The sequence below is a fragment of the Babylonia areolata genome, chromosome 21, assembly GCF_041734735.1.
Source record: "Babylonia areolata isolate BAREFJ2019XMU chromosome 21, ASM4173473v1, whole genome shotgun sequence".
In the NCBI taxonomy this organism is placed as follows: domain Eukaryota; kingdom Metazoa; phylum Mollusca; class Gastropoda; order Neogastropoda; family Buccinidae; genus Babylonia; species Babylonia areolata.
This window is the reverse complement of record NC_134896.1, coordinates 32,700,159-32,712,658: the sequence shown is the minus strand read 5'-3', so window position 1 is coordinate 32,712,658 and position 12,500 is coordinate 32,700,159. Positions and strand designations below refer to the sequence as shown.

Genomic DNA, 12,500 nt, shown 5'->3' with positions numbered 1-12,500 from the left:
AGTGGCGCTCATGACACTGGCCCAATATCCAGCACTATGTTATCATGCCCCTCACCCCCACCCCCGACGAAACAAAACTGTGCAAGTTCCAAAGTGATCCGCAACTGTTTGTGAACCCTGTACATCCAGCCATACCTCAGCTTCACAGAACATGGCGGAGCCGTCGTTTGTTTGACTGTTATTGTCCATCAGCCGGCAGTTAATAATCCACGCTCCTGGAACACGTGCGCATTGCATAATGGTAATTATTCTTTTTGGTCGTGGGAGGGAGGGAGTGTGGACACAAACTTAGCTTGGCTTATCTTTGGCGTGGAAATCGTGTGTGTATGTGGTTCGATTTTTTGTTGTTGTTGTTGTTAGAATGGACCTGTGTAGAAAACCAAGAGTCTGCCCGGTTTGTTTGTTTTCTTTCATTCTTCCTTTCTTTCCTTCTTAATGTTGTTGATTTATTGATAGTCTGTTCTAACAGGTTCATTTCAACATGGGATAGACTAATAGAAACGTTACCGCATGCTATCGTTTAGAACTACAATTATAGTGCAGTGTGGAGAGAGAGAGGGGAGCTTGAAGGGAGGGAGAGAGAGAGAGAAGGAGAGAGAGAAGGGAGAGAGAGAAGGGAGCTTGGAGAGAGAGAGAGGAGGGAGAGAGAGAAGGGAGCTTGCAGAAAGTAAAGAAATATAAGAGGGAATGAGGGAGTGGAAGAAAGAAGAGAGAGAGAAAGGAGAAGAGTCGGGGACAGACAGAGAGACTGCCTGACAGACTGACAGACAGAGACAGAAACGGACCTACAGAAACAGATACTGAAGCAGAGACCTGCAGACAAGAGGCAAGAACACACACACACACACACACACACACACACACACACACACACACACACACACACAGACGGAGAGAGAGAGAAAGAGAGAGACACACACACACACACACACACACACACACACACACACACACACACACACACACACACACACACACAGACTGTGGCCGTCCAGTCCTCACACACTGAAAGTATTCACCATCTTTCAATACAAAGAAAAGAGACACCACGGCAGAATGGGTTTGTCATCGGACTTCTGACCCAGCGGTTCACCAGAGATCGGGGTTCGAGGCCCCGTTTCGGCCTGGTGTGTTGTGTCCTCGGGGTATTGCGTTTTACTCCTACATTCCCCACTCCACCCAGGTGTGAACGGGTACCTGACTTCCGGTTGGGGAAGGTTCAAACAGCGCAAGGAGAGGGCTGGGCCCCGCCTTCCTATGCCGGGCCCTAGACATGACGTGGATGTGAATTCACTGCCTGTATGGTCGTAAAAGGTGATGGGACCAATTGTTGTTTTTGTTCGTTTGTTTGTTTCTTTCTTGCCTATCTGTGGGTTTTTTTGTGTTTTTTTTTTTTGTTTTGTTTTTTGTTTGTTTGTTTTTTAGCTCAATATGATGATCTCACTGGAAACGGGAACATAAGAACTAGAGGGTGTTTACAAACCCCGAGACACAACCCACACACACACACACACACACACACACACACACACACACACACACACACACACACACACACACACAGACACCCAGAGACACACACACACACACACACACACACACACACACACACACACACACACCAAAAAAAACCCTTGAAAGTACAAAAACCAAAATCGATAGTGCACTGTGAATAATGCACATCAGCTAACGGGCCCAGCCAAACAATACAAAGACGTCAGCCACGCTGTCACTGTTATACCCGCGGCAAGGCTGGAAGATTTTGATCACGCTGAACACGATATGACAGGATGTTTGTTAGCTATGAAAAAAATATATTAAACAACAAAGAAAACGAAAAAGTAGGCGACTTGTCGATGAGCGCGCAATCTCAACCCTCCCCTCCACACACACACACACGAACACGCACGCACGCACACACACATACAGACACACACGGATGCACTTACACGTACTCAACACACATCACTCTCTCTCTCTCTCTCTCTCATGCGCGCGCGCGATCTTTGCCTGTCCCTGTATGCCCCCCCCCTCTCTGTGTGTGTGTGTGTGTGTGTGTGTGTGTGTGTGTGTGTGTGTGTGTGCATTTGAGAGAGAACAAGAGAATGGCCGATTACGCAAAACGGGAACTGTCAGTTGGCGAAACAGGGCAATGCCACTGAGGGTGGCCACACCATCAAAGAAAGAGAGAGTAGGTGAATGGGCGAACTGGACCTGCTCCATCAACGACGTCTGTGTCATAACAGAGATTACAAAAAAAAATGTTTGCTTTTATTTTACAGTACCTACTGCTTAGAAATTTTTGCAAAAATCAGTTTGCTTTTATTTCACAGTACCTACTGCTTAGAAAATATCTTAAAAATCAGTTTGCTTTTATTCTACAGTACCCACTGCTTAGAAAATATCTTTAAAAAATCAGTTTGCTTTTTGCTTTTAGTCTACAGTACCCACTGCTTAGAAAATATCTTAAAAATCAGTTTGCTTTTATTTTACAGTACCTACTGCTTAAAAAATACAAAAAATCAGTTTGCTTTTATTTTACAGTACATACTGCTTGAAAAATATATATATAAAATCAGCTTGCTTTTATTCTACAGTACCTACTGCTTAAAAAAATCAAGTTACATTCGAAGCAGTCGCTTTTTTATGCATCTTTTCCTTGCATTTCTTAGACGTCGGTAAGTTTATCTGCATTCTTGTAGGGACTAAATGTTGATGTTTCTATTACAACGCTCACAGCACAGAGGTGCCTGATGACAGCTCTGTTTTGAAGCGAAATGTCCCAGGGGATGAGGGGCGCAATAGCCGAGTGGTTAAAGCGTTGGACTTTCAATCTGAGGGTCCCGGGTTCGAATCTCGGTAACGGCGCCTCGTGGGTAAAGGGTGGAGATTTTTCCGATCTCCCAGGTCAACATAGGTGCAGACCTGCTAGTGCCTGAACACCCTTCGTGTGTATACGCAAGCAGAAGATCAAATACGCACGTTAAAGATCCTGTAGTCCATGTCAGCGTTCGGTGGGTTATGGAAACAAGAACATACCCAGCATGCACACTCCCGAAAACGGAGTATGGCTGCCTACATGGCGGGGTAAAAACGGTCATACACGTAAAAGCCCACTCGTGTACATCCGAGTGAACGTGGGAGTTGCAGCTCACAAACGCAGAAGAAGAAGAAGAAGTCCCAGGGGATGGTCAAAACATACCAGCCAGCCAACAACTTTGGTTTTCTGTCTCCTTTCTGTGCAAATCATATCGTGTTGTCCTGTCTTAAAAGGTGAGAAGCAAACAAACTATTAATCACACACACACACACACACACACACACACACACACACACACACACACACCATACATCTCTCTCTCTCTCTCTCTCTCTCTCTCTCTCTCTCTCTCTATATATATATATATATATATATATATATATATATATGCATACGTTCGTACATATATGAGTGAGAGAGGGAGATGGCAAGAGAGGTGGAGGGTGGGGGGAGATAGCGAGAGAGATAAACACCATCAATTTGATGAAATCAACATCCTGTCTCAAAAGGTGAGAAATAAATCAAATAATAATATCACAATGTGACACGGAGAGAGAGAGAGAGAGAGAGAGAGAGAGAGAGAGAGAGAGAGAGAGAGAGAGAGAGAGAGAGAGAGAGAGAGAGAGAGAGAGAGAGAGAAAAGTTATCACGCACTTTTGCTTTCAAATCTACCATTGTTCTGATTTCCGAAGTTTTTTACTTTTTTTTCTTTTCTTTTTTTTAAGGGGGGGGAGGTTGCGGGGGGGGGGAGGGGTGTAGAGGATTGGGGGTGGGGGGCTGGAATCGGGGTAAGAGGTGACGGGGGTTTGGGGGGGGGGGCGGGAGGAGGGGGTGCAAAGTAAAAGAAATGCTTGCGTCACAGACTATTGACTGAGCGTTCGACGAGCAAAAAGCACAGCAGTAACTTTCGCTCTGACAAAGAACCAGCACAATACCAAGCCAATAAACGTTCAATGGTTTTTTTTCCATTCGCTTGCACAGAACGAAATCAACAGAAACTGAGGTTGGGAGAGAGAAAAAAAATCCAGAAACTTCATCCGAGGGAAGTTTTGAAGAAGTTTCTAGCTTGCATGACAAAATTAGACTTCCTCTGCGGAAATGTGTCGACAGGGTTTGTTGGGTTGGGTGTTTTTTTGTCTAAAACAACAACAGAATTTTTCTTTGTGTACTGTTCATCAATCTGTGTGCATATCTAACGTGCAAGGATAGGAAGTAAATGGGTTGTCTTCCTTGCGAAGAAGCGCAAGTTTGAGTGGCTGTTTGCCGTTTAATATCTAACGCTCCAACATCCGTTTAGATTCACAACAGATTTGCTCACGAGGACGCTCATATATGGGTGGTGTGTAAACACATCCACATATACACGCACACATACACACGCACGCATAAACACGCACGCACTCACACACACGCACGCACACACACACACATGCACGCACACACACACACATATGCACGCACGCACACACGCACACACACACGTGCGCGCGAGTGCAGTTACTTTAAAGGCGACGTGAACTAAAACAGCACGATCCTCTAAAAACCTGGCAAAAGGATAACTAATTACAGAACGATTCATAAAACATATCTCTGCATTAAAGCAATTACACTGATTTAAACAACCAGCCAGACGCAACACAGGGCGCCGCCATTTTGGGCTCGGCTCTCTGGAAAGGAAACAGAAAAAGGTCAGTGTTCAAAGCCAACTTCCAGGATTGCTCAGTTTGGAACAACAGTAAGAAAGGAAAGATGTTCTGTGATTAGAACTGCAGGCCCATCACATTCATGCTTTTCAAAAGCCGCGACAATCAAATCATTGTTGTCTCAGCAAAATGTGCTTTCTTCGGTGTTGGCCAATGAGAAGTTTCCACATCGGCACTCTCAACGTTGATCTGTCTGTGTTGGTAATGTTTCAGCAGCTTTTTTTTTTCTTTTTTTTTTAATATCTTTTCTACTGTGAACTCGAGTTCAGAATTATATGGAATTACATCAGATTCAAATCGACACAGACCTTGAACCACGCACTTTTTCTTTTCTATCGGAAAGTCGTTACATGTGATTTTAACGAATTTGTTTCGGCCTGCTTCGCGAGTCAGCGGAAAGCGAAAGTGAGTGTCCGTTCTGGTGACGTCAAAACCTTTTCAAAGCGGCGGACTCCATGACCACTTGAAGCATCAAATTTAAATAGTCTTTTTTTTTCTCCCTCAGTATACACGTACATTTATATCCTTTAAAAATGTTGGACAACCTAAGATCTATTTATGTAAGCCACAAAGCCAAACATGTTTGTGTTCCCTTTAAATATTTTTTCTAACACACTGTCATCGAAAAAGCATTCACACACACACACACACACAGAGAGAGAGAGAGAGAGGCAGACAGACAGAGATTGAGAGAAATAATTGAGACTGAGAGACAGTGAAACGGACAAAGGGATACAGACAACCAGTCAGGTGAACAACAAACACAAGGAAACAAACACACAACACCCATACATAACAACAACGAAACAAACACACAACACACTCATATATAACAACAACAAAACAAACACACAACACAGACACATAACAACAACAAACAAACACACAACACAGACACATAACAACAACAAAACAAACACACAACACCCATACATAACAACAACAAAACAAACACATAACACAGACACATAACAACAACAAACAAACACACAACACAGACACATAACAACAACAAAACAAACACACAACACACTCATATATAACAACAACAAACACAGATAGTCATGCATACACAAAAACACAGTATCATAACAACAATAAACAGACACAGAGATATATATACAACAACAGCAACAACACACACACAGTAATATATAACAACAACGACAACAATAACAACAAACACACAGTAATAAATAACAACAGCAACAATAACAACAAACACGAGGAATATACAACAACAACAGCAGCAACAACAAAACAAACACACAACACACCCATATTACAACAGCAACAGCAAAACGGACACACACACACACTCATAATATAACAAAAATAACAACACACACACACACACACACACACATTCATTTTTACAACAACACAAACGCACGAGCACATAGACAAGCAAGCCCACATGACACTGACTAACCAACTCACTCAACGTCTGCGTCAGCTGGACGACAGTTATCCCATCAGCCACCGCGGTTCTGAGGTCACGGATGGGTGACTGACCTTGACGTTTGCGAAGGTCGTTCAGCCATGTTGTGTGTACCTGTAACAACCAGACACACGTACATACAGTATACATGTATGATAGTCAGTCGTGTCCAACAAAGGCCGCCAGGACAGCAGAGAAGGCAATTGTCCCGACTATCTGGGCCAGAATTCTTCTTCTTCTTCTTCTTCTTCGTCTGCGTTCACTCGTATGCACACGAGTGGGCTTTTACGTGTATGACCGTTTTTGCCCCGCCATGTAGGCAGCCATACTCCGTTTTCGGGGGTGTGCATGCTGGGTATGTTCTTGTTTCCATAACCCACCGAACGCTGACATGGATTACAGGATCTTTAACGTGCGTATTTGATCTTCTACTTGCATATACACACGAAGGGGGTTCAGGCACTAGCAGGTCTGCACAATTGTTGACCTGGGAGATCGTAAAAATCTCCACCCTTTACCAGCCAGGCGCCGTCACCGTGATTCGAACCCGGGACCCTCAGATTGACAGTCCAACGCTTTAACCACTCGGCTATTGCGCCCGTCGCCAGAATTCTATGAAAGTGGAGAGTGTCTTGCCCAAGTTACATGTACCCCCCACTCTCTCGGCCGAGAGGGTTTTAGGACAGTCGGCGTTGGGATGGTTCCTCAAAGGCGAACCAGCCCCCAAGGCTGCAGAGCCAGTGCAATTTTCCATCCTGGTTTGAGTCACAGACCTTCATAAAAGACTAAGCTGTAAATGAATTCCCATTTCAGTAGAGAAACCTTGGATCATACAGCTCTCACTTTGCAGTTGGTCAACTGTAATCTTATGTCAACCTGTGATATAAAACGAGTGTTAGGCCCATAACTGATGTGCATAAAACGCGATGTATTACTTATTCTTTGGGGAAGGACTCTATCAGACTAGTCCAAACAGCCGTGGGGGCTAGTTGGCCTTTAGGGACCAACCCAACGCCACCGTTCTAAAGCCCTCTTGGCCAAGAGAGTGGGGGTGTAACCTGGTCAAAGCCCTCTCCATTGTAATCATTAAATTTCGGCAGATTCTCATAAGAATCAGTCTCGATTTGATCCACCCCTACCGCCCACCCCCCAAACACGCCCACCTGCCCCCAAATCACACCCAGATCTACATAATGATACCACTGCCTCCTCACAAATCATGAAGTACGGTTCTCCGTTTACCTCCACTGTAGGTTGCAAAGGAGTTGACTGGAAGAACGTGGTTTCTCATGTGAGCATCACATCTCAATTACCGGTACACTCAAAATTACCCACAAATAAAAATTTTAAAGAGAGAGAGAGAGAGAAAAGGCGATGCTGAGTCCATTTGGCCGTGGGTCTATCTGTCTGTAGACTAGTCCCATGGTCGTCTTTTTTAATCGTTTCTTAAATCATCAGATTCAAGCAAACAAACACACCACTCTCTCTCTCTCTCTCTGCCCACTATCCCTCCCCCCGCTCTCTATCTCTCACAAACACAGACATACACACACCACACCACAATACAATGCAACACACACACACGCACCCGCGCGCGCAGGCACGCACACACTCACACGCACATACACACACCACTCTCTATATATATCTGCCCCCGTCTCTCTCCCCCTCTTTCTCTCTCACACACGGGCATACCAACATCACACCACACCACACACACACACACACACACACACACCACTCTCTCAACAAATCTTCCCCCGTCTCTCTTCCCCTCTCTCTCTCTCTTTCTCTCTCTCTCTCTCTCACACAAGGGCATACCAACACCACACCACACACACGGAAATGCCAGACAATGAAATGCCCCTTCTGTGTTCGTGGTCACGTCTTGCCTGGCCGGCTTCCCTTCGCGCTATGGTGGACACAGAAAGATTGGCGCATGCGCGTGAATACAAGACAGAATGCTGACGCTCTCTCTCTCTCTCTCTCCCTCTCTCTCTCTCTCTGTCAAATGTTACTGTGTATCCATGATTCATGTTTTGATATAATTTGCAGTCTTTCTGTATCTTTCCTTTTCCTTCCCATTTTTTTTGTTCATTCTTTACCCCCCACGCACACACAGATACACACACGCAAACACACACACACACACAGATATATATATATATATATATATATATATATATATATATATAATTTTCGTTGTTCGCTTATTCTCAACCCCCCAGAAAATAAAGTTCTCTCTCTCTCTCTCTCTCTCTCCGTCTCTGCCTCTCTCTCTATCACTTCCACCTCTCCCTTCTCTTCCCCTCTCTCTCTAACACCCCTGTCGCTCCTCCCTTCTTTCCCCCCGTCTCTGTCTCTCTCTGTCTCTCTGTCTGACTCTCTGTGTCTCTATCACTTCCACCTCTCCCTTCTCCCCCCCCCCCTCTTTCTCTCTAACACCCCTATCGCTCCTCCCTTCTTTCCCCCTCTCTGTCTCTCTCTCTCTCTGTCACATCTCTTCTCACTCTTTTTTCCCTCTGTCTGTCTCACCCCCACCCCTCCCCTCCTCCTCCTCCCCCCTCTCTCTCTGTCTGTCCCCCACTCTCTCCCCCCCCCCTACCTACCCCACCTCTCTTTGTCTCTCAGTAGAGATCGAGGAGAATTGAGCAGCGCTCTCAGAGAGGCATCCGTGAAATGGTTGACACCAGGCCTGTGTGGTCTCTGTGTTCCTCCCTTTTCATGCCTGAAACCAAACCCCACTCAGATCTGTTCAGAAGCTGGATCGGGGACGGTAGAAAACCCTGCTGACAACAATTATTGATCAACAGGTTTCTGATAGGAACCCAACTCATTACTTTCACTTTCACTGCGTTGACGGCCACAATCATCAATTTGATTTTTACGCCGTTATTTTTGGGTTGCGATGAAAGAAAAACAAGCTACGGAAAGTGACAGACCTATTAGTGAGGATGAAAACTTAGTCCTACTCTAAGTGGGTTCTCCGGCAGGCTACTATCACTTCACTTTTCGCCCTTCCGAGCTAGCCGATCCCTTGCTGATCTAAGACAGCAGGGCCCAAAAATAAATTTAAAAACCCCAAAAATATTAGGGTAAGAGAGGGGGTGGGGAAGAGGAGGCGGGGGGGAAGGGGACCTATTATCTAATTAACTACTGATTGGGGGGGGGGGCACCCTAGACTTAAAGACTTGGGGGTACCGGTTCGGAAATCCAAACCGGTTTCTACCGTTCTTGTGTGTGTGTGGTGTCATGTACTGGTTGTCTCCGTTTTCTTGTATGTGTATATGCGAGTCCTGGGCATTATCCACGTTTCTTCCCCTTCAGTCCTCTAAGTGACTGACGGAGTGGATGAACACTGCCCATTCTGTCTTGAGGGAGGGGGCATGATGGGGGGGGCGAGGAATGTGGATATTGCCGAGTCCTTAACTCTTAAAGCAGAGCTCCAGAGAAGGACCCAAGCAGTGGAAATCAAACGCTTTAGGAGACTGCTTGGCATCTCATACAAGGACCATATAACAATTGATCTTGTCGAGAAAACCATCAGACTACAGTGAAAACAAAGGAAAATGAGATGGAAAAGCTACGTGTCAGGATCTAACGGGCTCTCCAAGATCATCCCTCAGGGAACAGGGGGGTTTGGGAGGCGGGAGGGGCAGGGGGAGGGGGTTACGAGGCATACAGCAAAGGAAGTGGGCAGACAACATCACAAAAGGATCGAGAGGAGCTTTGCCGAGACTCAGTCCAATGGCTATCCCACGACTGCCAGAAATGGAGAATGTTACCAGCGAGTTCAGTGGTGCAGCGCCACCATCGACCACACCATGTATCGAGACCAGCGATCAGTGATCGGTTTTAGACCAGCACGTGCAACAACTTCCAGACTGACGCCAACACGTATTCATTTTCGTTTGGATGTTTTCGCGGCGCCACCCCCCTCTAACACACACACACACACACACACACACACACACACACACATTGATGAAAAGATTTGTGAACTCTTGTTCGACAGTTATGACAGTGATTACTCGCACTGGCGAATATGATGGACACTACACTGGTTGCGCACTGAGGACAGTTCACTCACGTGGACACACACACACACACACACACACAGAGTCGTCGGGCCAAAGAGGCCAGCACCCACACCCCTCCGCCACCATCCTCACCGCAACAAACTCTCCCACCCCTCTTTCCTCCTCAGCCAACCCCCGCCCCCCTAAACTACTCACCCTCGTCCGGCAATATCCGCAAGTTTTCCCCTGAAGACGGAATGAGCAGTGTTCACAACAAGGCGTTGACGTTCACTCCGTCAGTTACACAGAGGAGTGGAGGGGGAAAAAATGGGGATATATACAGCCCCCCTGTTGTACTTATTTTTTAATCAACTCTTTTGTAACCGAGAATTCAAATCCTTCATTTCCCTCCACTGATCAGTTGTGAACAAATCCTCACATTCTAAGAGATGTCACACACACACACACACACACACATTGTAAGGCAACACGTAGTATTACATTCTTTTTGTTTCTTTTTCCTTGTAGGGTGAATGCCGACAAGAAGTGAGACCCCAAACTCACTATCAACTGCCTTGCTGTTGTTGGTGGTATTGTTACATTCGTTTTCCTTTTGTTTTTGTCTTTTTTTTGTTTTGTTTGTTTTGTTTCTTTTTGGTTCTTAATGTAACAGGCTGCATGGCGTGAGAACTCAAACTTCTGCTTTGTTGATGTCTTCCTGTTTTTGTTATTGGTGGTGTCGTCGCTTTTGATGAAGCAGTGTTATCTGAACTAAGTAACTGACCTGTGTTGTTGTTTTGTTGTTGTGGGGTTTTTTGTTGTTGTTGTTGTTGATTTTTTTGTTTTTTTGTTGTTGTTAATATTGCTTTTGATGAAGCTGTGTTATCTAAACTAAGTAAATGACCTGTGCTTTTTGTTGTTATTATTATTGCTTTTGATGAAGCTGTGTTGTCTAAACTAAGTAAATGACCTGTGTTTTTTGTTATTATCACTGCTTTTGATGAAGCTGTGTTACCTAAACTAAGTAAATGGCCTGTGTTGTTGTTGTTGTTATTGCTTTTCATGAAGCTGTGTTATCAAAAACTCAGCAAAGGATCCCTGGTAAATCTGGGTCCCGGGCTGTTTGTCACGTTGATGCAGGGAGTGAGTGAGTGAGTAGGTCAATGTTCCAGTCGGTGTGACGTGAAGGGGCGTGTGTGTGTGAGAGAGAGAGAGTGTGTGTGATGTGTGTGAACTGTTGTACGTTGGAAGACTGTTCATCAAGAGCAGCAATCTCATAGGTAGTGGAAGGGAAACATGACTGAACGTGTCCCCGTTCTGAAAGGGGACCTGCAATAAAACTTGGGGGGTTGGGGTGCAGGGGGTTGAAGTGGGTGGTGACAGTTCCTTACTTTCACGGGCTCTTTGCCAACAGGTCGTTAAACCCAACACTGCATTGTGTGGCTGTGTCTGGGTCACCTTTCTCTCACCTGCCATCTCTCCCCCACCCTCTCCCCTCCCAACAAACACACACATACACACAGACGCGCGCATGCACGTACACTGGCACGGACACTCTCCACTCACCAACCACCCCCTAACTGGCTTCCCCCCCCCCCCCGACCCCCCTCTCTCTCTCTATACATATATATATATATATCCCCTCTCTCTTTCTCATTCTCTCCAGTATTGGTCACTTGTCATAACGTAAATCACGTGCGTGCTGGGTTCAGCAATATCCACATTCTTCCCAGTCAAGAGGGAATAAGTACGAGTAGTGTTCACAAGACGTGGACGTTCACTCCGCCAGTAAAACAGAGGAATGGAGAGGAAGAAATGTGGGGAGAAAAAAAGCCCTGTCTGTCTGTCTCTCTCTGTGTCCCTCTCCTTTACAAAGTGAATACTGAGCGCGTCTTGGTAGCTGGTGAGACTGATTTATATTGATTACGTTTCTCACCCTCTGTCTGTCTTTTACTTTCAGCTCCCCCGCCCCCTTTCTCTCTCACCTCACCCCTCTCACGTTTACACCCCTTTCTTCCACCCACCCCTCTCTCTCTCTCTCTCTCTCCAACATTTCTCTCTTCCACAACTTCTCTCTGTGTCTCAATTCCTCCTCTCTCATCCCTCCCTCTCTCCAACATTTCTCTCTTCCACAACTTCTCTCTGTGTCTCAATTCCTCCTCTCTCATCCCCCCCCTCTCTCTCTCTCCAAAATTTCTCTCTTCCACAACTTCTCTCTGTGTCTCAATTCCTCCTCTCTCATCCCCCCTCTCTCTCTCCAACATTTCTCTCTTCCACAACTTCTCTCTGTGTCTCAA

The 12,500-nt window shown here is 45.7% G+C and overlaps 1 protein-coding gene across 1 annotated transcript in view; it reads right to left on the bottom strand.

The window, feature by feature from the left end:
* LOC143296607 (uncharacterized) overlaps nucleotides 1–12,500 on the bottom strand; it is a 104,567-nt gene that overhangs the window by 53,476 nt on the left and 38,591 nt on the right. The window contains exon 3 of the mRNA XM_076608635.1: nucleotides 6,184–6,298. Within this exon, the coding sequence (XP_076464750.1) occupies nucleotides 6,184–6,298 (115 nt within the window). The remainder of the gene's footprint in view (nucleotides 1–6,183; nucleotides 6,299–12,500) is intronic.